A 25,045-nucleotide genomic window follows, 5' to 3' on the forward strand; every position below is an offset into this window, starting at 1 on the left:
CCTCATGGGCCTTGATCCCACCACCCTGAGATCATGACCTGAGCCAGAATCAAGAGTCGGATGCTTAATCAACTGAGCCATCCAGGCACCCCCATTTTAACCATTTTTAAGTACATTTCAGTGGCATTAAGTACATTCACAGTGTTGTGCAACCATCACTATCCATTTTCAGAACTTTCTCATCACACAGAAACTCTACTGGTTAAACAATAACACGTTATTTCTCCCAGCCCCTTGTAACCTTTAATCTCCTCTGTCCATATGAATTTACTGTTCTAGGTATCCCATGTAAGTGGAATCATATAATATTTGTCCTTTGGTGTTTAGGTGATTTTACTTACCATAAAATTTTCAAAATTCATCCACATTATACCATTATCAGAATTTCATCCCTTTTTAAGGCTGAGTAATATTTCATTATACACACACACACAGTGCATTGTGCATATTCATTATCTGTTGATGTACATTTGGGTTTCCATCTTTTGGCTTTTGTGAATAATGCCATGAACATTGGTGTACTCATATATGAGTCCCTGTGTCCAAATCTTTTGAGAATATATTTTTATTACTATTAATTGAAATTTACTCCTAGGTGATCGTTTTTGTTGCTTTTCTAATGGGGTCTACTTTGTATATTTGAAAGTACTATAACAGTTTGAGGTACATATTGTTAATTTTGTCAGTAGGGGGCACATTATTACCTGTGTGTGAGCTTGCTCCTCTGATGGAATTGTCAGCTTCTAGAGGAAAAAGACCCCATAACTTACCTTTCGGTTCTGGGCACAGGTTTTCCCCTAAGCTCTGTAGACAGAAAACCTCAGGGTATATTTTTTCAAACTGGGCCCTGTTTTGCTTAAATGTACCTCCCTAATGATTTAATTTCTCAGCAAGAAGACAGTTTCGTGGTGGGCACAGCCGAGGGGACAGTATTCCATTTTCAGCTGGTCTCTGTGACTTCCAACAGCAGTGAGAAGCAGTGGGTGCGGACAAAGCCATTCCAGCATCATACACATGACGTTCGAGCCGTGGCCCACAGCCCGACAGCACTGATATCTGGAGGTAGGTTGCACTCTCTGCTAGGTTACTTCTTTACCCAGTCCATGCAGGACTTGTTCTAATTCTGGTGCCATCTCTCCCCACCCCCACCCCTCTTGCCCTAGGCACTGACACCCATTTAGTTATCCGACCTCTCATGGAGAAGGTGGAGGTTAAGAATTATGATGCTGCTCTCAGAAAAATCACTTTTCCCCATGTAAGTATCACCTCCTAGCCCCCACTGTCCCTCTATCCTGTAAGACTGAGCACAGCTCACACTTGCTGGGCAAATCTGTAGGACTTGTGTTGTTACCTACTTTCTGTTTTCAAAAACTTCTGTTTTTGAGGTAAGCCTCTGACAAATATATTTACAGGGACAAAGAGATTTACGGTAGCACTCCTAGTTCATTTTCTGGGGAAATCATCCCTTTTCCAGATAGTTGTGTTTTATGGGGAGTTTATTTGTTAAGACTGGATTCTTTTATTCTCGGTGGGGGCAGGAAAATCCAGGCTTCCAGTGTTCTTCCAAGGTAAAAAGACATCTTTCCAAGCTAGAAACTCTTCTCCTCACTACCTGCTTTTACATTCCATTCAACCAGTAAACCTTACTGAGTCGGCCTCCTCATTGTCTTGTCACTCTAATCATTTCTCTTTGTCTCCACTGCCATTATCCTAGTTTGAATCCGTGTCTTTTCTCATCTGGATTTGCTTGTTAAATTGATCTCCTTTTATTTACATTTGTGTTATTCCAGCCTATTCTCCATTGATCCACTCAAAAAACAAATGCTTAAAAGTTTTTGGTGATCCCTGTTGCCTTCAGGATAAAGACCTAATTCCTCAGCATGGCCTATGAAACCTGTCCTTGGTCTGGCCCTGATCCTTCAGCATCTTCTCTCACTTCTGTCAAACCTTGCTGCACCCCTTCCCTACCCCCTCCCAGTTCAGTGTGCGGAAAGACTGTATTCCTTCTAATGCTCTCTTATTAACTTGGAGCTATTCTACATGCCATCACTCTGCTTGGAACATCCTGCCCTACCTTTTTTGCCTGACAAGTTTTTACTAATGAGCCTCATCAGGACTCTTGTCTTATCCCCACAAGACTAGATTAGATATCTTTTCTATGTTTTCTCATTACCTACTGTGCTTAGCCTTGTTAAAATTCTTAGCACACTTAGTGCAGTTGCCTGTTGAATTCTTGGTCAACCCTTTTAGACTACAAGCTTGAGGCCAGTAGCTATGTTTTTATTTACCATTATGTTCTTAGATCCTAGGACAGAGCTGGCATATGGTAGTACTTAGGAAATTTTAACGAAGTAAAATGGATTTCGACGGTAAAAAATGTGCTAGGATGTTGCTACTGTATTGTACTGAGGCGATAGAATACCTTGGCTTATTTATCACTTTTCAATTCTTGGATACAGCGACGTCTCATTTCCTGTTCAAAAAAGAGGCAGCTTCTCCTTTTCCAGTTTGCTCATCACTTGGAACTTTGGCGACTGGGATCTACAGTTGCAACAGGTACAATGGGAGAAAGTCTTTTCCAATAAGAAAACTGGAGAGAGAAGCAAAAAATTAGAATTGCAGGTGAAATTCTGATTGTGGAAAAATGGGAGGAGATTTTCCTGTGCCTTCAGAGCAAAGGAGTTCTTCAGAGTGTTAGAATCGTTATCAGAATATTGGATCATATGTTAAAAGTTGATGGTCCTGTAAGGCACACTGCAAAGGTATAGTGGAGGTAAGCGTTGTAGATACAGTTTACCCTGCCTTGACTGGGATCAGAACAGGCTGCTGAAAATGACAAGATTTAATGTTGGGTAGTGGCAGCCCGGCATGGAAGAGAAGGTCATATGGATCTTACTGGGATGACAGCCTAGTGGCCTTTTGTACGACCTGTTCATGAAGTGTTTGGGCTCTGTTGTTTTATGGTAGATGAGAGGTTTTTACTTTAGGCTCCAAAATGAGCAAATGAAGTTGAAGTCGAGGTCACACAAACCCCACTTGTACCCGTACCTGCATGCCTGACTGTAGGTTGTAGCTTCAGAGAATTAATGATATACCATGGGCCATATCCAAGGCATCCAAATAGAAGCTAAGAAAGTGCTCACTGCCTTCTGCCTCATATAAACCCAAAAAACTGTGGGTTTACTAAGTCAGACATTTTTCTAATTTCCCAGGGGTAGAGATTTCCATTCTACTCAGGAATGACTTCTCAGTAAAAAGAAAAATGTACAAATAATCTTTCTTTGAGTAGGAAAACCTTGGAAATTTCTTGTTCCAGGAAAGAATGGGGATACCCTTCCACTTTCGAAAGACGCAGATCATTTGCTGCACCTCAAAACAAAGGTAAGGAAGTTTAACTGTGTGTTCAGGCTCTGAAATCCAGAACATTTTTCTTATTCTGAATTTTGAGGGTTGCTTGGTTGATACCATAAATTCTGTAAAATCTTAAATGATTTAAATTAAGTACTGTGTCAACAGGACTAGGTTTCCTGTGACTATAAGTTAGGCATTCAGAATATATTGGATGAATGAATACAGGAAATTGTGTTTCTTTCTTTTGGTATTATTATGTAAATAACTTGCATATTTTTATAAAATTAAAATGGTATAGGCAGCTCAGTCGATTGATTTCGGCTCCAGTCATAATGTCAGGATTGTGAGATAAGGGCTCCACGTCAGGCTCCGCGGTGAGTGTGGAGCCTACTTAGGATTCTCTTTGTCACTTCCCTCCCCCCGCCACCTCCTGCACACACTCTCTCAAAAAAATAAATGAAAAATACTACTAATAAAAAATTAAATGGTATAAAAGTATGCAATGAAAAAAAAAGCCTCCTTCTTACCCCAAATCCTGGTCCCACTCTTCATAGATAATCACTGCCAATAGTTTCTTGTATAGCTGTCCAGAAAAAATTTCCACCCATGTGTGCGTGTGTATATCCTTTCTTTCTACAATGATGAAAATATATAATATGCAAACTGCTTTGTAACTTCCTTTTAAATGTCTTTGTAAATTTTTTTAAAGATTTTATTTATTTATTTGAGAGAGAGAGAGAGCAAGCACGAGGGAGAGGAAGAAACAGACTCCTGGCTGAGCAGAGAGCCAGACGGGGGCTCGATCCCAGGATCCTGGGATCACGACCTGAGCTGAAGGGAAATGCTTAACCAACTGAGCCACCCAGGCACCCTATTTTATTTTATTTTTTAATTTTTTAGTTTTTTTAGTAATCTCTATACCCAACGTGAAGCTTAACCTCACAGTTCTGAGGTCAAGAGTCACATACTCTTCTGACTGTCCCAGCCAGGTGTCCCTAAATGTCTTTATTTTAATTATACAAATATTTGTGAATACAGTTTTACTGGAAAGAATTCAAACAGTATTTATAGTTTATATTCTTGACTACCTCTTTAATTCTAGTCTGCTCACCTGGAATAATTATTGTTAATTGATTGACTATATCTCCTAAATCTTTTTCTGTGTGGCAGAGAGTGTGTGTGTGTATACATATGTACATATACTTAGATATTTTATGAGTTTTTTGAATTATATAAATGTTACATTAAACTTTTCCTTTGTTTTGCAAACTTTTTTTATTTACTATTTCTTGGAGATCTTTAAGGCAGGTATCGTAGACAAACAAAATGCAGAAAATCAGTTTTCCAAGTCACCTGGCCTCCAAAGCTTTACTGCATTAAAGGCTTTTCTTCTCAGGTTTCTAAACTTAGGGTTTAGTATGAAGCTATCTTTAAAATACACGAAGGGCTGAGATAAGTTCACAGTATTCATAGACCTCTGTTCTTGGTTTTGGAAATCAAGCCACACCATTTAGGTGCTGTACATCTGAAGTAATCATAGTGACACCCAGCATATGAGTGTCAGGATTATGTGTAGGTATCTGTGGTTATGTCCAGAGTGGCAGTAGCTTGAGGATTCATGTCACAGTGAACCTTATCATATGAAGTTTTTCTGGTTATTCATCCTGATTCCTAACATTCCCAGGGTCCTGAGAACATTATTTGCAGCTGTATCTCCCCTTGTGGAAGTTGGATAGCCTATTCTACAACTTCTCGGTTTTTTCTTTATCGGTTGAATTATGAACATGACAACATAAGCCTCCAAAGGGTAAGTGATAACCCAATGTCTGGTTGAACAATAAGAAATTTCATAAGTATGTGATTTTTGTGTGAAGTGGAATGTACTGGATATGAGTCTTTGCTCAATGAAAAGCTATTTGGAGGCAGCTGTTACAAAACACTCTTTTATTTCCATTTTGAAGTGATTATATTTTTGGAGGAGTAGGAAAATGCCAGAGAGTGGCAGTAAAGTTTAGGCTTTTGCAGAGATGAAACGGGGGATGGATAGGTTACGATATACACGTCAGTGTTCTAGGCGCTTGTTCAGTTGGCTCCCTTAGATACAGGAAGCATTAATGTCATTTAAGCCTGGCTATGATTATTTTTGATGGGTTCTAGGTCTCACTTCTCTCTCTTACTGGTTTTTTTCTACTGGTTCACCCCAAGGTTTCCAAAATGCCAGCATTCCTTCGCTCTGCTCTTCAGATTTTGTTTTCTGAAGATTCAACAAAACTCTTTGTGGCATCAAATCAAGGGTCTCTACATGTCATTCGGCTATTGGAAGGAAGCTTCAAGCACCTGCATACTTTCCAGCCTCAGTCAGGTGGGAACTTGGTAACTGGCCAAGGAGGAGAGTTGTCAGTCTCTGATGTAATTTTTTTTTTTTCTTTACTTTTAAACCTCATTCATTGTTGGGGTTCCCTAATGCTCTTCTCTACCCTGCAAATACTCACATGTTTGCAATTTAAAGTAGGAGGAGATACCTGGCAAGTGAAAACGCTTGATGAGATCTGAAATGTTCCTTACACCTACTCTTTTCTCACTGGGTTTTTGATTCCTTATTTGGGGCCAGAAGTTTCATCACCCTTCTTAGAGTTTTGTTAGCAGAGCAAGAAGAAAGTTAAAATCATCTGTAATCCTGACACCCAGAAATAACTACCATTAATATTTTTGTGTATTTCTGATATGTGTTTATAAATAGGTATTTTTTGGACATGTTAATTTTTTCATTGGTTGTTATTTTATTTTTTTGAAGATTTTATTTATTTATTTGCACAAGCAGGGGGAGAGAGAAGCAGGCTTCCTGCTGAGCAGGGAGCCCAATGCAGGACTCGATCCCAGGCCCCTGGCATCATGACCTGAGCCGAAGGCAGACACTTAACTGACTGAGCCACCCAGGCACCCCTTATTTTATTTATTTATTTATTTTTAATATTTTATTTATTTGAGAGAGAGAGAGTATGGGCAGGGGGAGGGGCAGAGGGAGAAGCAGATTCCCTGCTGAGCAGGGAGCCAGACATGGGGCTTGATCCCAGGACCCTGGAATCATGACCTGAGCTGAAGGCAGACGCTTAACCGACTGAGCCACCCAGGTGCCCTGTATTTTATTTTTTTAAATAAAGATTTATTTTATTATTTCTTTGAGAGAGAAGAGAGAGCACAAGCAGGAGGGGCAGAGGGAGAGGAAGAGAGAATCTCAAGCCGACTGTGCTGAGCGTAGAACCCAACGTGGGGTCAGTCTCATTACCCTGAGATCATGACCTGAGCCAAAACCAAAAGTTGGAGGCTTAACCGACTGCACCCCCCAACAAGTGCTCCTGGTGGTTGGTCTTGGGGTTGTTTTGTTTTTTGTTTTGTTTTGTTTTTGAGAGAATACAAGCATGGAGAGGGACAAAGTGACTCCCTGCTGAATAAGGAGCCCGACTCGGCTGGATCCCAGGGCTCTGAGATCTTGACCTGAGCCTAAGTCAGATGCTTAATCAAATAGCCACCCAGGCACTCCCCCCCTTCCCCCACCCCGGTTGTAAAATTAAAGATGAACTTATAGATGCAGTTGCATTACTTGTCATATAAAGTTCATGACTGAATTTCTAATGTTCTTTGAGAGCATGAGTATGCTGCATGACTCAGTAACTGTGTATAGCTGAGTTCATGATTGAGAACTTGGTACCCAGTACTTCTCATGGGCTTTTTTGCTTCTCCCTTGCCCTGGATTATAGCAACTTCACTGTCATTTAGACTCCATCAGCCTAGAAAATCAACTCTTAAACTCTCACTGTTCCTAAGCTGTTCCAGAAGCATATAAGAAAAGAAACCAACAGGTTAAGAGTTAGATAAAATAAGTGACAGTGTATATTGAGTACCTGTATATGTTTTTATTAAAAAATGTAGATTCTGGGGGCTCCTGGGTGGCTCAGTCATTAAGCATCTGCCTTCGGCTCAGGTCATGATCACAGTGTCCTGGGATCGAGCCCCACATCGGGCTTCCTGCTCAGTGGGAAGCCTGCTTCTCCATCTCTCACTCCCCTTGCTTGTGTTCCTTCTCTCGCTGTGTCTCTCTCTGTCAAATAAATAAATAAAATCTTTAAAAAAAGAAAATATGTAGACTCTGTATTTTGTATTTAGCACCCCTTAAAATTAGGCTCTGCATTACAGATAGCACTTTATTTGTTCTTCCTCTCTCATCTCTTGTCCTCTTATAGTCAGGCTGGTTTCTTCATAGCCCCCAAACTTGTGTATTCCAGTCCTTTTTACTTAGCTCACGTTGTTCTCTCTCCTTTCCTACCCACATCACCCATCCTTAAGCACCTGGCATATGTCTTGTTATAAAGCCTTTTCATCGTTTGGGGGTATTGTGTGCAGCACATGTTTTGGCATGCAACCTTGCTGTTTGATTTTTAACCCACATGAGTCTTCATTTTGCCAGACTGGTTTAAAATCCCTTGATGACAAAGATGGCCCACATGTACAACAGGTACCCAATAAATTAAGGAGATGCCGCAAGCCTGTTGAACTAGCTGTTTGTCCTTAACTTTGATTAAAAATCATTTGGTAGGGGCACCTGAGTGGTGCAGTTAGTTGAGTGTGTGACTCTTGGCTTCAGCTCAAGATCATGATCTTAGGGTTGTGGGATTGAGCCCCACGTCAGGCTCCATGGTCAGCACACACTCTATTTAAGACTTCCTCCCCCACCACCCTCCCCCAACCCTGTGCACTTGCTTGCACTATCTCTCTCAAATAAATAAATCTTAAAAAAAAAAAAAAAAAAGGAGTTTGAAACAACTAAAATACTTCAGGTAGCTGCTACCTTGATTCTCCATTCCTGTAGTAGGCAGTGTCTCACTCAGGCTTGAGCAAGTGATGCCTTCAGGTTTATCTCTGGCTCCTCTTTACATGAAGGATGGCTAATGAAATGAAAATAGTAGACTGATGTCTGGAACTTATTTGCAGAACTATCAAATTATCCAGTCGTGATTTAAAAGTCTTACTGGGGGGCGCCTGGGTGGCTCAGTTGGTTGGGCGACTGCCTTCAGCTCAGGTCGTGATCCTGGAGTCCTGGGATCGAGTCCCGCATCGGGCTTCCTGCTCAGCAGGGAGTCTGCTTCTCCCTCTGACCCTCCTCCCTCTCCTGCTGTCTGTCTCTCATTCCCTCTCTCAAATGGATAAATAAAATCTTTAAAAAAAAAAAAAAAAAAAAGTCTTACTGGGGGACGCCTGGGTGGCTCAGTCAGTTAAGCGTCTGCCTTCGGCTCAGGTCATGATTCCAGGGGCTCCTGGGATCGAGTCCCGCATCGGGCTCCTTGCTCAGTGGAGAGCCTGCTTCTCCCTTTGCCTGCTGCTCCCCCTGCTTATACTCTGTCTCTCTCTCTCTGCCAAATAAATAAATAGAATCTTGAAAAAGTAATAATAAAGTAAAAGTCTTACTGGCTTTTGCCATCATCTCAGGCCAAGGCTGGATGTGGACACTGAATTCAGAGACTTAACTGTTATTCTGTCTGCACAGGGACGGTGGAGTCCATGTGTCTTTTGGCAGTCAGTCCGGATGGGAATTGGCTAGCTGCATCAGGTACCAGTGCTGGAGTCCATGTGTACAACATAAAACATCTGAAGGTGAGCATGGGGTTTAAGTAGTAGGAAACAGGAGGAAGTTAACAGTTAACAAGACTCAAGGCAGATTGGTATGACCCGGCAAATTATTACGCTCTCTTTTTTTTCTAAACTAAGAATTTTTCCTGTTTTGTTTGGAGCCCCAAAACTATAATCTGCAACATTAAAATCAGTGGGAACAGTGAAATTTGAAATTAAGGATTTATGGGTGATGAATTTACATCCAGGTTATTTCTATATTATGGGGAAGAAAATTCTAATTCACCCAGATGAATAGTGGCAGTTAGTAACAATTTCCTTTAATAGCTTGCCTTGTAATCTCAAGGTATGTTTAAATTAAACAGAAGTTTGACAGAGGAACAGGAAAAGTACTTTTCACTAATTAGTATTGATCTTGTCATTCACACATTGAATTACTAATGATCCTTTACAAGTTTTCATCTTCATTATAAAAACTTGCAATAAGCATCAAGCGTTTATAGAACAATACCAAACTGCAACATTTAATGAGCTTGCTTATTAACTGTATAACTTAATCTTTATGACATTATGGCAGAAGCATGTACTGCTCTTTGAGCCTTGCCTGGCATTTAAGAGTGTCCCTGTGTAGTAGTGCACATGTCTTGGAACTGCATTAGTTTCTTTTAAATCTAGTGTAGAGCTATAGATTGCTTGATGAATGACATGTTTGTGAGCAATTCATACAGATGTAGAGGTAGTAACAAAAGCTTTACTCTGAAGTTTTCTGCAAATGCTGTCAGTTTTGTAAGCAGTTAAACGTGTTTTTGTTTTTAATTAAGGTTTATTGTTTGGGGGTACTACCTGATGTTTTTAGGAACTTCCATAGAACTCCTGTTTAAAAACAACAGACCTAGACCATCCAGTCTTTCCTGAGAGAAGTTATATAGAGTTGTCTTTTGTGTCTGTTATTTATTCCCAGCTTCACTGCACCGTACCTTCCTATAATTTCCCTGTGACTGCTCTGGCCATTGCCCCCAATACCAACAACCTTGTCATTGCTCATTCTGACCAGCAGGTAAGAGATTCCAGTGCTTTCTAATTCCTTTCTGTTGGATAGTAACTAAGAAGCTAAGATAATGACAATTATGGAGGAGCTTTTGTTTGAAAATATTGGATGATATGCAGGTAGTTTTCTCCTGTGTGAAGTAAAGTTTCCATGTATAGCCTGGGTATATTATAGGCCAGTAATATCCTTTGGCTTGTTGGGCACAATGGAATGATGAAGCTCTGAGATTACAGAGTAAAGAGGTACAGGAAGGAGGAAGAATTTTGAAGTATTCATTTTACTGATTGTTTTTAGACTAGAGATGACATGGACCAGGTGTTAGACTGGATATGGGATGGAATAAGATCTTGAGGTTGGAAGTGACTAAAAGATCGTGTAATTTGGGGCATCAGTCATTAAGCGTCTGCCTTCGGCTCAGGTCATGATCCCAGGGTCCTGGGATCAAGCCCCGCATCGGGCTCCCTGCTCCGCGGGAAGCCTGCTTCTCCCTCTCCCACTCCCCTTGCTTGTGTTCCCTCTCTCGCTGTGTCTCTGTCAAATAAATAAATAAAATCTTTAAAAAAAGATCATGTAATTTGCCTTCACTTTTACAGATAAGGAAATTAGGTCCTAGTGAAATCTGTTACCTGTAATGGAGGTAACAGTTACCAAAATGAGTGCGTAGCTTAGTGCTTTTTCCGTACCAGGTTGTAAGAAGATCTTTAAAATACCTGAGTTACAGATATTGTGAAATGGAACACATTGTGTGAAATGACCAATACTTATATATCCTTATCTGTAAAATGGGCATAATACCTTCCTCACTGAGCTGTTGGAAAGATTGTGATCTGAGAAGCACATTTAAAGTAGATTGCTGGGCAAATGATGCTTGCTACTTTGATAAGCAGTTTGTATACTAATGTACGCACACACATAAATGTTCTATCCAGAAAATGAAATCTCTGATTTTGGTTTCATGGGTTTGTGTCCTTGACCCAAAACTGAAAGATTAGTGAAGCCATATCCTTGTCTTTGTCACACATAATGTCCACCTGATGTCCTTTTCTGGCATTTGGTCCCTTAGGTATTCAGTCATTACACCTGGTGGGAAATTTTTTGTACCCGTTAGATTAGCAAAGATCTGTAGAGTTGATAATAGGAAATGCTGTGAGGATATAGGGAAACACCACTTGGTACACTGAATAAATTAGTATGACCCCTTTAGAGGACACTTTGAGATACATTAAAAAAAAATTAAATCCACATAATCTTTGAATCAGAAGTTCCAATTTTAAGAGTTCTCCTTGGGTGCCTAGGTGGCACAGTCGGTTAAATGTCCAGTCTCGGGGTCGTGGGATCGAGCCCTGTGTCGAACTGTGTGCTCACTGTGGAGTCTGCTTGGGGTTCTCTCTCCCACTGCACCTCCTGCTTGTGTGTGCACACATGTGTTTTCTCTCTGTCTCTCTCTCTTCCCCCTCTCTAAAATGAATAAAAAAATCTTTAAGAAGAAAAAGAAGAGTTCTTCCTGTAGATGTATGAGTGGTGCAGAAAGACAGAGATAATAATCATTGCAGCTTTGTAGCAGTAAAAGATTGGAAATAAGTGTCTGTTAAACAGACTAGATAAGTATTACAGCTCTTTTAGAATTTGTCTAGCAGGTTTTTTGGTTCTCACCGGAAGACCCCCTAAAAAAAAAAAAAAACAAGACTAGATAAGTAAATCATGGTACATCCAAAAAGTGAATGGATTATTATATGTTTTTTAAGGGGGCAAGAGTGATATATAGCTACAGTTACTGATACATGGGTCAGTCTCCATGACATAATGCTAAATAAAAAATGCAGCATGCAGAATAGCATGTATTGTATGCATAAAAGATCTGAAAAGATCTAAGTAAGAAATAGACTGCTCTTGTCTTGGGGAAGAGAGATGTCAAGATGACAGGGTGACCTTTCACTATAAATCTTTCTGTGTTAACTTAATTGTTTATGTTCTATAATTTACCTTAAAATTTTTTTACTTAAAAATAGAAAGCAGGGGCACCTGGGTGGCTCAGTCGTTAAGCGTCTGCCTTCGGCTCGGGTCGTGGTCCCAGGGTCCTGGGATCGAGCCCCACATCGGGCTCCTGGCTCAGCGGGAAGCCTGCTTCTCCCTCTCCCACTCCCCCTGCTTGTGTTCCCTCTCTCCCTGTGTCTCTGTCAAATAAATAAAATCTTTAAAAAAAAAAAAAGTAGAAAGCGTAAGACTGACTGTGATACAGTCAGGGTTTGTATAGATATCTTTTGGCAAGGAATAAGAGATACATTCCAGTTTTTCTGGGTACCAGCCTGCATTTCTTGTGTACCATATCCTTTTTCAGGTATTTGAGTACAGTATCCCGGACAAACAGTATACAGAGTGGAGCCGGACCATCCAGAAGCAGGGCTTTCATTACCTTTGGCTCCAGAGGGATACTCCCATCACACACATCAGTTTTCATCCCAAGAGACCAATGCACATCCTTCTCCATGATGCATACATGTTCTGCATCATTGACAAGTCATTGGTAAGTTCCTCACCACTACCATTTTGTGCTCACACTGACTTTTCTGTATTTAGGAATTTTCAAGTTCTAAAGCAACAAGTACAAAGAGAAAGGAGGATCAGAATAAAATTTCCTGACCTATTATTTGGAGGAGAGGAATTTTTGTTTTGCAAATTTCCTCATTTTCATTCCCAGGCCCCTGAGGCTCCCAGGGTAGGGGCAGGCCTTTGTATCCTGGTTTTTGCTGATTTGAGGATTTCTCTGCTTTGCCTGTGAACATAAAAACTTAAATAGGAAAGTGATTAGGTCAGTATTCAGAAGGTAACCCTCATGGAGAATACCATTGATTTAGCTGAATCACTTTCACCTTTGCACCTTGGGGTGACTGAATAACATAGTTTTATTATTAAAGGAGACACAGGCTGAGGTTTTAACCACTTTTTCCCCTTGCCTGAAAATGCTGAAACAGTATCTGTAAGCTTGAAGAGTTGGTCTTAATGTCTTGAAAAAAGTCCAGCCTGGGGCGCCTGGGTGGCTCAGTCTGCTTTCGGCTCAGCGGGGAGTCTACTTCTGCCCCCCCCCTTTCAAATAAATAAAATCTTAAAAAAAAAAGAAAAAGAAAAAAATTCCATTCTTCATGGCTGTGATTTAGGTGGGATGTGAGCATTTTTTTCAGTTCTAGATTCCAGCCTCTACCAGCTGCTGTTTTGATTCACCGCAATTTCCCTGTCTTCTCTGGGCAGGTAGTTGTTTCTTAGGAGCAGTATTAGCTGTGGCCATGCCTGTAATGCACTTTGGGCTTAGATTACAACCAACCCGCAGGGCTTTGGTCTATCTGTGAGGGTGGGGGTGGAAGGAACTGAGGGGAAAGCAGCAGATGGGTCTCAAGGAGGTGGGCATGATGTGTCATTGGAACTCATCTCGCAGGCCCTGTGTCCTCTGGGCGTGGGAAACAGAGCTGGCTGACAAGCGCCTTCTGCAGGATGAGTGATACAGGAAGGGCCCCTCCCACTCGCTTGCCTCTTTGTAACTCAGCCCAGGGCTGTCCATATTTTTTTGTCATGCATTGGTGATAAGTCCATCACTTCCTCATGCTGGGCAGAGCTATTTCCCAAGGAAGTCAGAGATGAAATATCACTTGCTTGGCCAGAGGCCATTTTTCGAGGTGTCAGTGAGATCAGTGGGGGTGGTTTGTGTTTCGGTTTTGGCCTGGGGAGAACTTTAGTCACTTGGCCTGTCTGTGATCTGGTTGGGGGAATAGTCTAGAAAGCAGAGCCGCATGGGCTAAGTTCCTGCACATGCCAGTTTGTTCCTGTCTCACAAAGTATTACTGACAAGACTGGCCAGAAGCCCCAGCTGGGCCCTTTGATCTTGCTGGACTAGAGTACCACGCTTTTTGCTTCATACTCCTGTCCTCTACAGTATAGCTGGAAAAGTGGCTACGGCTTTCTTCCTGAAGTAAGGAGAGTCATGTCTAATATGATGGTTGAAAGGGTGGTGTTTGCCTGAAAAATCACTATAGTCCTTTGTTCTGGAAAAGCCCAATAAAAATAACGATTTAAACAGTATGTCTTTGTCTTTTTAGCCTCTTCCAAATGACAAAACCTTACTCTACAATCCACTTCCTCCCACGAACGAATCAGATGTTATCAGGAGGCGTACCGCCCATGCCTTTAAAATTTCTAAGATATATAAGGTAAAACATCTTACATTATATTCTAGATGGTTCCTTGGGATATTGTCAAAATGTAACAAGCTCCATAATAGGCAGACAAGAGCACCTTCATTTTATATTCAGAAAACCTGTTTTGGGTAGACAGGTCCCTTTCTGAGGATGTCTGTTCCTATGTTTGCATTTCATTATTCTTGCTTAAGTATATTAGAGGCATGTACATCATACTTACCCAAAATGAAATACATAGGTAGTGAGAAATTATGTTGGAGCTTGGGTGGTATCTTTGTGTCGAAGCTGGCCTTTAAATGTGACTTCTAATTGGAGAATGTTCCACAAGATAAATTTCAAGCAAGTGGAAGTCATTGAATTTATTGTGACTTCCCTTTCTGGGCTAAGCTTTTCACTGTATATGCAATAAATATTCATTAAGCTCATGATACTACAAGCTATTTGTGCCAGCTTGGAAGTTCCATATTCATGCTTTTCAGATTAGAGTTCCTTGGGTGTCCTGGAATATTTTCTCAGGGGTCTGTAAGAATTTTATTTTTTTTTAAAGAGGGACATCTGTAAATTATTTAAGTATGATTAGTTTCTTACTGCATTTGTAGCTTGCTGTTTTCCAAGAATTCAGGCTCCAAAGCCATTGGTTAACACTGATTCCTAAGAAATTAGAGAACAAATGTTCTGTATAGAAAAACATGAAAAATATTGTTGAAATCTTTTATTAGTGAATTCAGTTAAAAGTTCCCAACCTTTGGGTGCCTGAATGGCTCAGTCGGAAGAGCATGTGACTCTTGATCTCAGGATTGTGAGTTTGAGCCCCACATTGAGTATAAGGATTTAAAAAAAAAAACAACTTTAAAAAGATAAGTTTTGGGGCGCCTGGGTAAAGCGTCTGCCTTTGGCTCGGGTCATGATCCCGGAGTCCTGGGATCGAGCCCCACATCGGGCTCCCTGCTCCTCGGGAAGCCTGCGTCTCCCTCTCCCACTTCCCCTGCTTGTGTTCCCTCTCTCGCTGTGTCTCTCTCTGTCAAATAAATAAATAAAAATCTTTAAATTAATTAATTAATTAATTAAAAAAGGAAGATAAGTTTCTAACCTTGGGGCACCTGGCTGGCTTAGTCACTAGAGCATATATACGACCCCTGATTTCAAGGTCGTGTGTTTGAGCCCCATGTTGGGTGTAGAGATTTTTTTTTTTTTTTAAGATTTTATTTATTTATTTGAGACAGAGAGAATGAGAGACAGAGAGCATTAGAGGGAGAAGGGTCAGAGGGAGAAGCAGACTCCCTGCCGAGCAGGGAGCCCGATGCGGGACTCGATCCTAGGACTCCAGGATCATGACCTGAGCCGAAGGCAGTCGCTTAACCAACTGAGCCACCCAGGCGCCCTAGAGATTTTTTTTTTTAAGTAAGCTCCACACCCAGCGTGGAGCCTGAACTCACAACCCTGAGATAAAGAGTCAGATGCTCAACGAACTCAGCCTCCCAGGCGCCCCAAGATTACTTTAGATAGATAGATAGAGGAGGGATAATAAATAATAAATTTAAAAAAAAAAAAACCTCCCAATCTGACCAACCATTTTGAGTCCTAGGGAAGGAAGATTGTCAGAAATTTGATGCCTTCGGGCGCCTGGGTGGCTCAGTTGGTTAAGCGACTGCCTTCGGCTCAGGTCATGATCCTGGAGTCCCGGGATCGAGTCCCGCATCGGGCTCCCTGCTCAGCGGGGAGCCTGCTTCTCCCTCTGACCCTCCCCCCTCTCATGTGCTCTCTCATTCTCTCTCTCTCAAATAAATAAATAAAATCTTAAAAAAAAAAAGAAATTTGATGCCTTCAGGGGCGCCTGGGTGGCTCAGTCGTTAAGCATCTGCCTTCGGCTCGGGTCATCATCCCAGGGTGCTGCGATTGAGCCCCAGATTGGGCTCTGTGCTCAGCGGGAAGCCTGCTTCTCCCTCTCCCACTCCCCCTGCTTGTGTCCCCTCTCTCTCTGTCTCTCTGTCAAGATAAATAAATAAAAATTCTAAAAAAAAAAAAAAATTTGATCCCTTCAGCCTTGAACTAAGCTGACTGTTTAGCTCTAGTCCGTCTGTTCAGGACTGGCCCTGGAGCCTAACTCCTGGTAGAGTCATTATCATCTCTCTACAGCCTCTGCTCTTCATGGATCTTTTGGATGAAAGAACACTGGTTGCAGTAGAACGGCCCCTGGATGACATCATCGCTCAGCTTCCACCACCCATCAAAAAGAAGAAATTTGGGACCTAAAATAGGGCACTGTCTGTGTCCTTCCTTGAACTGTCTGCCCTGTTTGTTTTCACAAATCATGATAATAAAACAAAGTTATTCTTTAGGACTAGTCATTATGAATGTTATCTTCCAAAATAATGGACAGTAACTTCCCTTCATTGACTGCAGTGAATGGAAACTCCAAGGTATTTGTAGTTGGGATAATGTTCCAAGCAGGTACAAATTCATCCGACTTTGTCAGGGTCCTGTTGTTTAGACCACAGTCTCAGGGGGGATAAAAGATGGTACTTCTCTTCTCTTCCCTCACACATGCCTGAGGCTTCAGAGGGCTGATGACCTTCACTGTCTGCCAGCCTCCTGCCTGCAGCCAGTGCAGAGGCCTGGGGACCTGCCCACCACTGCCCTAGAGGGCAGGCGAACTGTGCTTGTTCACTCAAGATAGCCTCACTACCAATAGTGATCATAAGCCTTGTTTCAAGGAAGAATTTTAACTGCAGTGCTCCGTCTCAAAAACTGATGCCTTTGGCCTCTGGCACTCAGCTCTTTATTTTATTTAAAGGGAAAAAAATCTGGCTGTGGGTTATCAGTCTCATTAACCATCTTTCACCTGATAAATACATATAGTGATATAGATAACATGTTATATTTTATGTTTTATATATATATATATATATGCCAGTTTCAAAGATTAAAGAAACACTGGGCAAGGATTTTGTTAACAGTAGGAATGGAGGATGGAACCAGAAAGCCTGCCATCTATTTTACGTTTTCTTTTACTTGCTTTGACGTTGTTATTCCCATGGGTGTTATCAGCTGACTAGTTTTAATGTGATCTTTTAAATTAGAAGGTGAAGAACTCTAGTTAACCTGAACCAAGCAGATCGATTTCTTTCCCATCTCAGTGAATGTATTGTGTTGCATGCCTGTGGAAACCCAGTATGTGTGGTTTTGTTTGTTTTTGGGATGCGGAGAAGGATATGAGTTCTGATGACATCATGAGTAAAATGCTGGCAAAAAAAACATTTTTTGCTAAGATGAACCCATCCTCCAGTCTGGAAAGGGCAAATAAAAAGTGAGAATTTAAGGTAGATACGTGGGAAGAGAATTAACAGAGAGGTAATAAGAGAGAACTTTATAACATAAAGGACAGCCTGTTTCAGGTTTGCTAGGAGGGAACAGGTAAAACAAGGTTTATAGTGGATGCTACTTCTCTCCTTTGCCTGTTAACGTTTCTTTTACGGTAATATGAGTTGTTTATTTATTTATTTTTTTTAAGATTTTATTTATTTGAGAGAGAGAATGAGAGGGGGGAGGGTCAGAGAGAGAGGCAGACTCCCTGCTGAGCAGGGAGCCTGACGTGGGACTCGATCCCGGGACTCCAGGATCATGACCTGAGCCGAAGGCAGTCGCTTAACCAACTGAGCCACCCAGGCGCCCGAGTTGTTTATTTTTTAACAAGAGAAAATCACATCTAATAGCATAGATATAGGGAATCCACATAGGCATGGACATTCCTATAACAGGAGTACTTTAAACAACTGCAGCTTTTTGGGCCCTCTGTGTAAAATAATTTTCCTTTCCTCTTACTTGAATAAATTTCCTTAGTGAGGCATATTTTCCCGGTCTGCATTAGTGTGGACTATTACAACTTTTCAGTAGACTGTAAGATCCTTCCCTTCCTAAGAAATGTTTTAGGGCTTCTTTTGCATGGTTGAAACCAAAGTTCAAGTTACTGATCTTCACTGCATATGACTAGAGGGAGGCTAGGATGCCTTAAATATTAACTCGCTTTTCACTGTCTGAAGAGCTACAAAATCAGAGAGTCTTTATTAACTGGATTCTAGTTTAAGACTTGATTTACTTAAACATATTCTGAAACCTTGTGAATTATGGTGTAATTCTGACCGAAAAGGCTCACAGATCATGAGTGAAGAAGTAAAAGTTTTCAAAGTAGAAAGCATTCCTTTGCAGCATTTCCAGCCAGTGATTTGGATTTCCATAAATGGTATGGGAAGTCAGATCTTTGAGCCTTGAAATTCTTCCTAAGTAGAGGAACTGAATACAAATGAAGCAGAAACTGATTGGGGCAAGTTAGAGAAATTGGGGGAAGGGAAGGCAAAGCAGTATTAAATGAGAGGAACACTTCAGTGCATGTGTTCCAGGGTGATTTTACTTTTAGGGATCTGTGTAACCTAGAAGCAGCATGTTTGTGGTCCGGGTCTTTTGCAGACTATGGCTCCTACCTGGATTCTACAGAAATATTTTGATCTGAGACTGCCTAGGAAAGGTCCTTTTTGCTAACCTGACTCAAATGCTTTAAAAATTCACTTTTCTCATATAGTAGTTGGTAATCTGATCTCTGAATGGATAATGTACCATGTACCCTGGAGATGACAGTAATTTAGAGAGAAACTAAAATCTTGGAATACTGGAAGCAAGAGACCTAGCTTGGTGGTTTTTTAAGCATCAAAACTTTCTTTAAATGGGACATTATTCTGAACCATAATATATGATACAGATAAAAGTGGAGCTGTTCTGACTGTTGCTGGGGTTAGGGGTGGAGGAAACAGATTTGTGAAGGAAACCGTGTGCCTCTGGCCTCATTTTTATGCTCATGGAAATGGAGACCAAGAGGGGATGTTATTTTTCCCATGGTCACACAACAGTTCATGAGTGGCCAAGGCGGCATTCTTACATTTGTTTCCCCTACTGTCTCTTGGTTGTAGGGACCCAGTTGTAAATGTGAATAGCAGGCATGATACACCACGGATTTTCCATCTCAGGCTGCAGCGAAGGTGCTTAAGCATTTCTCGCTCTGGATGAGCACTTGATTTAGCTGTAAGACTGTGTTCTGTGGGTAGTCTTGTGTGTAAATCATACAGTGTTGTAATGAACAGCCTAGTACATCATGGGGTAATGCTCCTGTGGGGGTGTTTTCTCCGGGGAGTAGAATTGCTAGTTCATCTTTCACTTTTCGTTGCCCTTTGGATTGGCTGTGTTTCTATCCACGGTGTTTGAAAGTACTCATTTTCTTACACTCCTGCTAGTGTAGAGGTAGACTTTAGTTGTAGCCCATCTAATGAAAAAATCTCTCATTTTGTCTGTATTAAAGATATTGCTCAATTTTTTTTATGTGTTTTGGCTTTTGAGCTAACTGTAAATTGCATATTCATAACCTCTTTTCCTTTTTTTCCTAATGTGTTGGTTTTTTTCATAGTCCAAGGTATTTTCAGATACAGATCAGCTCTGTCCAATAAACTATCTGTGGTGGTGGAAATGTTCTGTATCTGTGCTGTACAGTAAGATAGTTACTAGCCACATGTGACCGCAGAGCACTTAAAATGCAGCTCTTGCAACAAAGGAAATGGAACTTTAAATTTTATTTTATTTTAACTTAAATAGCTGCATGTGGCTAGTGACTTTCGCATGTGGACAGCAAAGATATGGATATTAAGGCTTAGCTTTATGTCAGTCCTGTCTTTAGGAAGTTACAGGACTTAATACTCAACATACATTTATTGGTGCCTACTATGTGCTGAGCACCAACAACAGGTGAAAGGTGATCTCAGCTCTCAAGAACTTCACAGCCTCGTTGGGAAAAGGAACAAGTAAATCAATGAGGCTACATTAGGGATGAGCACAGATAAGGGGCACCTCACCAGCAGAGTTAGCAGTTGGAATTGGGTGGTAATGATCAAGCGTAAAGGGGGAAGAAAAGCATTCCTAAATCGTTCTCGGTACAAAAGCCAGAAGCAAGAGAGAGCATAACCTATCCCGCTAGTTCCACAACCCTGTCTCCAGATACACTCAGATTCTGAGATACTGTGGGTTAGATTTCAACCTATACATTTTGAGGGGACACAATTCAGCCCGTTAAAGACTCCATGGAAGGGCTTTTGGGGCTTTGTGAGCCCCCAAACTGAATACTTTGCATAAGTGAGCATTTGTCTGAGACGTGCCCACAGCATGCAACGGATTCTCAAAGGGGTCTGATCCCTCCAGTGGCCTGTAATTGCATTAACCGACTCAGGAGGAAGTTAAAGCTATGGGACGAAAGGCCTAAAAACACTGTGTGCATCAATAAATATGATTTGGGGTTTAATGCCCTGTGAAAGAAGAGAGGTGAAGCTGACTGCCAGACTCCCAAGTCTTATGGTGAGGCACTGAAAATTCTGTTGGAACTGGTAATGAAGGAAAAGGGATTTTTATTTGGGGACCTTATCTGAATTTCATGGCAAAGTGTGTGATTTCCATGACTGTCAATAAAAAACACTGGTGATTTTCCATAACTAAGTGGATTCAATGAAACTAACCTTCTGCTTAGTATGTCCTTGCTAATATTTTCCTAAAAAGAAAGTCACAGAGCTACAAAACTCACCAGCTGCTTCTCATTAGGAATGTGGTTAGCAGATGTGGGTTTTCTAGTCCTAACGCATGAAATAGTTAATCCATTTTTGTGGGTTGCAGATAGTGATTTATCTTGGCGGGGTGAATTTTCAAATGTGCTTGCATCAGCTAAAGGATATATTCACCTTTCCCTCTTTCACTTCATGTTTGTGCTAGAAAGAAAAATACGTTTTAGGATCTTTCTCCTGGAAGGCAATGGAGTACTGCCCTTTGAAAGGGACAATTGATCTCACTGTCTTCTAACTGGGAAAGAGTCACGCATGGATAAATTTTCAAAGTTGGATGTTGGATTGGTTATCTTACAAGCTTCATTCTTCCTTTGGTCTCTTCTTTAGTAGTAATTGAGCAGCTCTTGTTTTTGTTCCTCTGGCATCAGGCCCTCTTTGTGGTGGTGACCTTCAGGCTTGCTAAGGGCTGCAATTTTGCCTGGGGCCCTCCTTCCTTATGAAATTACACAACACTCAAACCTTGGAACAAACCCCAGATCCACTAATTCTTTCCTTTGACGGACTCTTGGCAATACTTACTCCCTTTCAGCCGAAATGTAGCTTTATACAAGATCTGTTTGTCACCGAAATTAATTTGGCCATTTGCCTTTTAAGGCTGGAATCAAATGGTATTACGTCAGACTCATTCCTAGATAAAGTATAGACTCTTAAGCTTGAGACTTTCTACCAAAGGTAGAAAATACCTGCTGCAGGTGAACAGGTAATAATAACAGCAGCAGGTACTTTTTATGGAACTCTTTCAGGGTGGCAGGTACAGTGCTAACACTTCCCATACGACATCCCAGTTAACCCTCACAGCCATCCTTAGAGGTAGAAGGCATCTGAATTTTTCTGAATAATAAACTGAGGCTCATGACCTCAGCCCCTTTCCTCTTGTCATATAGTATAGTAAATAGCCAAACTACAATTTGAGTCCTGTTCTTAATTACCATGCTATATTATATACCTACTATGAGGGAGAAGGGGAGGGGGAAGACCATTGGGTTTTGAGAGAGCATAGAATCAGAGCCTAAGTCATAGAATTCTAGGAAATTATGGAACTGAGAGCTAATCCAACCCCCTCATTTTAAAGGAGTAATAAAAATAGGGGCACCTGGGTGGCTCAGTCATTTGGGCGTCCGACTTGTTTTAGCTCAGGTCAGGATCTCAGGGTTGGTGAGATAGAGCCCTGCATTGGGCTCTGAGCTCAGCGGGAAGTCTGCTAGAGATGCTCTCTCCCCCTCTCCCACTGCCCCTCCCCCATATGTGCTCGCTCTCTCAAATTAATAAATCAATCTTTAAAAAAAATGAAGTAATAAAAAATAAAGTAGCAATGATCCCTGCCTTGTTCTGAGAAACAGTAAGATAACAGCTTGAGCAGAGAATACATATTGGTAGGTGAGAGGAATGAAAGGTTATTAGGAATTATCTCAGCCATTTCCTTTTTTAGAGGTAGATAAAATAACATGCCTGTTCAGAGAATTATCTAAGCTTGTCTCTCTGTCCCTAAGAAACTGTGGAAACAGATGTGTACTCTTTTTATTTCAGATTTCATTATCCACAGTAAGTAGATTTCCACTGACTACTTGAGATTTCCTGGATTGTAATTTTCACTCTGCAAGGAACCAGTAACCTTCAGAGGGATTATTTGAAATGACTACAGCACAGAAGGCACTGAATTTCAATCAATCACATGTTTAATGAGTTCTTCTCAGCAAGGCAATATTTTTGGAATAGTGGGGGACAAAAAGAAGTCAATGGGTGGTCCGTGCCCGCCTGTATTTTATAACCTACTTGGGCAAAACAGGCAGGCATAGAATAAAATTGTTCAAAGGAAAAATCCCAGCAAATTGGGTAGACAGGGAAGCCTGGGATGAGATCTTGCTATGTAAGAAAGTGGTTGAGAGGGGCAGGAGGTGTTTGGAAGGATGGCCTCAGTGGGGAACGTGCAAGGCATCACACTGACTGAATGTGGCTGATCTGAACGTAGTGATGAGAGAACACTGAAAATTAGAGTCTGATGGAGGACCTTGTAAAAACAGCTCAATAAATTGGGGATTTTTCACTAATATATTTAAAAATAATCTTTTAAGTAAAAACTCCCAAGTAACCCAAATAGCAACCTCCATTACCTTCGCGCCTCCTAGAGTTAAATACCTAGAGTTATGTCACATAACTTGCTATCTTATGTAAGTGCCCTTGCTATTTAGTTGGAAGATCTACGACTTCCTCCAACTCTGTTGATCAAAAAGTTCTTGATACTTTTGGAAAGAATTTCCAGCACTTCCCTTTTGCTAATAAAGATGTCGTCAAGTGCCCAAACTCTGGATGATTATGGACATAAAAGTGTTCAAAATAGTGCTTATACTCGAAGGAATCAGCTGCCAAGTTCTCTCTAATAAGGAGAAATTTCACATAACTCAGGCCTCTGGGGGCTCACGCCTCAGCTGGAGCAAAGCCAGGAACATCTGTGACTGCAGATGCACTTGGTTGGGCACATCGGGACCTGCTGGAACAGGGAGCTGGCCTCATTGCAATTGATTTAGGAGAGGATTGGAGGGTTGAGCTTCTGCTGACATTTGCAGCTTGGAAAATCCTGCTCCCCTAACTGCAAAGAGGATTCTGCGGTAATGATTTTTTTGGTAAGAACTTTTCTCATTTTGAATTCTTTCTTCATTGGGGCTCTGGATACTTTCCAGTCTCCATTTTTATTGTTTTAACTCCTGGTATAGGAGGCTCTTTGAATGTTCCTGCCCACACACGAATGTGCATTCATAGAGAAGTGCATGGACATGGCTCACGAGCTTCAACATGTACTTCATGAGCAAGCAGGTATCCAGACCCTTTTACAGGAATTGGTGCACATTCATTCCCTCTGCTTGCAGCCCCACTCCGCACAAGTGAAAACATGGGGATTTCGCTTTTACTGCTGAAGAAAAGTTAGAGGGCACCTTGACCTCATGTTTTTGCTGAGATCTCTGTCAGCAGTGTGATTTCTGGACCCTCATTTTTGAGGTTTGAGGTATGTAGTAAAGCCCTGGACCAGGAGGCTGGGAGACCCGAGTTTTTTCTCCTTCCTCACTGTGGACTTTGGGCCGGAGTCTTTGGCATTCTGGGCCTCAGTTTCCTCAGTTCTCCCAGCCCATGAAGCTGGAAGTGGGTGGATTGCAACACTCATGCCTTTGGATAAAAGCCACTGCAGGGTCTGCAGTGTGCATACAATTTCTGGGGATACCCATCAACATTTGCCCCAACAACTGGCCATGACCTCCAGGATAAAAAAGTTAGATCTACAAATCCAAGTCCGAACTCTTCCATGTTAGATGATAAGAGGCTTTTCACACTCCTTTCCTGCCACCTCCACTGACCCTATGCTGTGTTCACATTGGAATTCTGACATCTTCCTAAGTAACTATCATTCTGTAAATATCTATGAGGCCTACCTATTGTAGCTGCAGAGCTGAGGAAGCAATGGTCCCCTCACTCCAGGCAAGTGAACAGGTGATTACAAAGCAGAGTAACAAATACCTGCATTCATGTCTCTGGACCTTTGCTTATGCAATTCTCTCTGCTCCACCTACTCACCTTCCATTGTCACCTCTGTGAAGCTGACCCCAGGCCCAACCGAAGGTTTCTTTTACTCTGCTCTGAGGGCGTATTCTACATGTCACTTAACCGCATAGTATCGCCTCAGGTTGGTTGGTTCTCGGTTCTCCTCCGCCACTAGACCGCCAGCTCTTAATTGTGGTACGTTCTATTCAGCTCATCTCCAGGCATCGAAAGGAGCACAGGGCTGAGCACTTAGTAAATACATAATGAACCAATCAATGCAGGAGTGAACGTGCAACCAAGTCTTGCAGGCTTGCAAAGTGCTTCTTGAGGCTGATTTTGTTTTCCGTACCGGGGCTGCTCGAACTGCGCGGTAGAGGTCAGGAGTTTCGGGGGTGGCCATCGGAGACCAACCGAAGGAGAACGTGAGACGGAGCCCTCACGGCGCCCGCGCTGCCCAAGTCCAGCGAGCATCAAGGGACTGGCCTAAAGCAGCGCAACGACTTAACCTCCCGGAAGCTGCTCCGCCGGCCACTCCCCGCCCCTCCGGACGACGGGCGTGGCCTCTCATGAATAATGAAAGACTGCGGGGGGGGGAGGGACAGGACCCGCCCCCTCGGGCGGGAAGGGGGAAGCGCCGAGGCTGCCTGACTGGA

The 25,045-nt window shown here is 41.8% G+C and overlaps 1 protein-coding gene and 1 non-coding gene across 2 annotated transcripts in view; both read left to right on the forward strand.

The window, feature by feature from the left end:
• Positions 1-16,890, forward strand: part of UTP4 (UTP4 small subunit processome component) — a 35,168-nt gene extending 18,278 nt beyond the window's left edge. The window contains exons 7-17 of the mRNA XM_021705727.1: positions 891-1,062; positions 1,164-1,255; positions 2,460-2,556; positions 3,317-3,381; positions 5,036-5,158; positions 5,557-5,713; positions 8,894-9,000; positions 9,938-10,033; positions 12,363-12,548; positions 14,113-14,223; positions 16,348-16,890. Of these exons, the coding sequence (XP_021561402.1) occupies positions 891-1,062; positions 1,164-1,255; positions 2,460-2,556; positions 3,317-3,381; positions 5,036-5,158; positions 5,557-5,713; positions 8,894-9,000; positions 9,938-10,033; positions 12,363-12,548; positions 14,113-14,223; positions 16,348-16,464 (1,323 nt within the window). The 3' untranslated portion in view covers positions 16,465-16,890. The remainder of the gene's footprint in view (positions 1-890; positions 1,063-1,163; positions 1,256-2,459; positions 2,557-3,316; positions 3,382-5,035; positions 5,159-5,556; positions 5,714-8,893; positions 9,001-9,937; positions 10,034-12,362; positions 12,549-14,112; positions 14,224-16,347) is intronic.
• On the forward strand, positions 11,628-11,689 carry LOC123323361. Its single transcript, XR_006539360.1, has one exon. It is a non-coding gene; the product is annotated as a U7 small nuclear RNA (small nuclear RNA).
• Positions 16,891-25,045: the final 8,155 nt, after the last annotated feature.

Source organism: Neomonachus schauinslandi, chromosome 16 (assembly GCF_002201575.2).
Source record: "Neomonachus schauinslandi chromosome 16, ASM220157v2, whole genome shotgun sequence".
Taxonomy (NCBI): domain Eukaryota; kingdom Metazoa; phylum Chordata; class Mammalia; order Carnivora; family Phocidae; genus Neomonachus; species Neomonachus schauinslandi.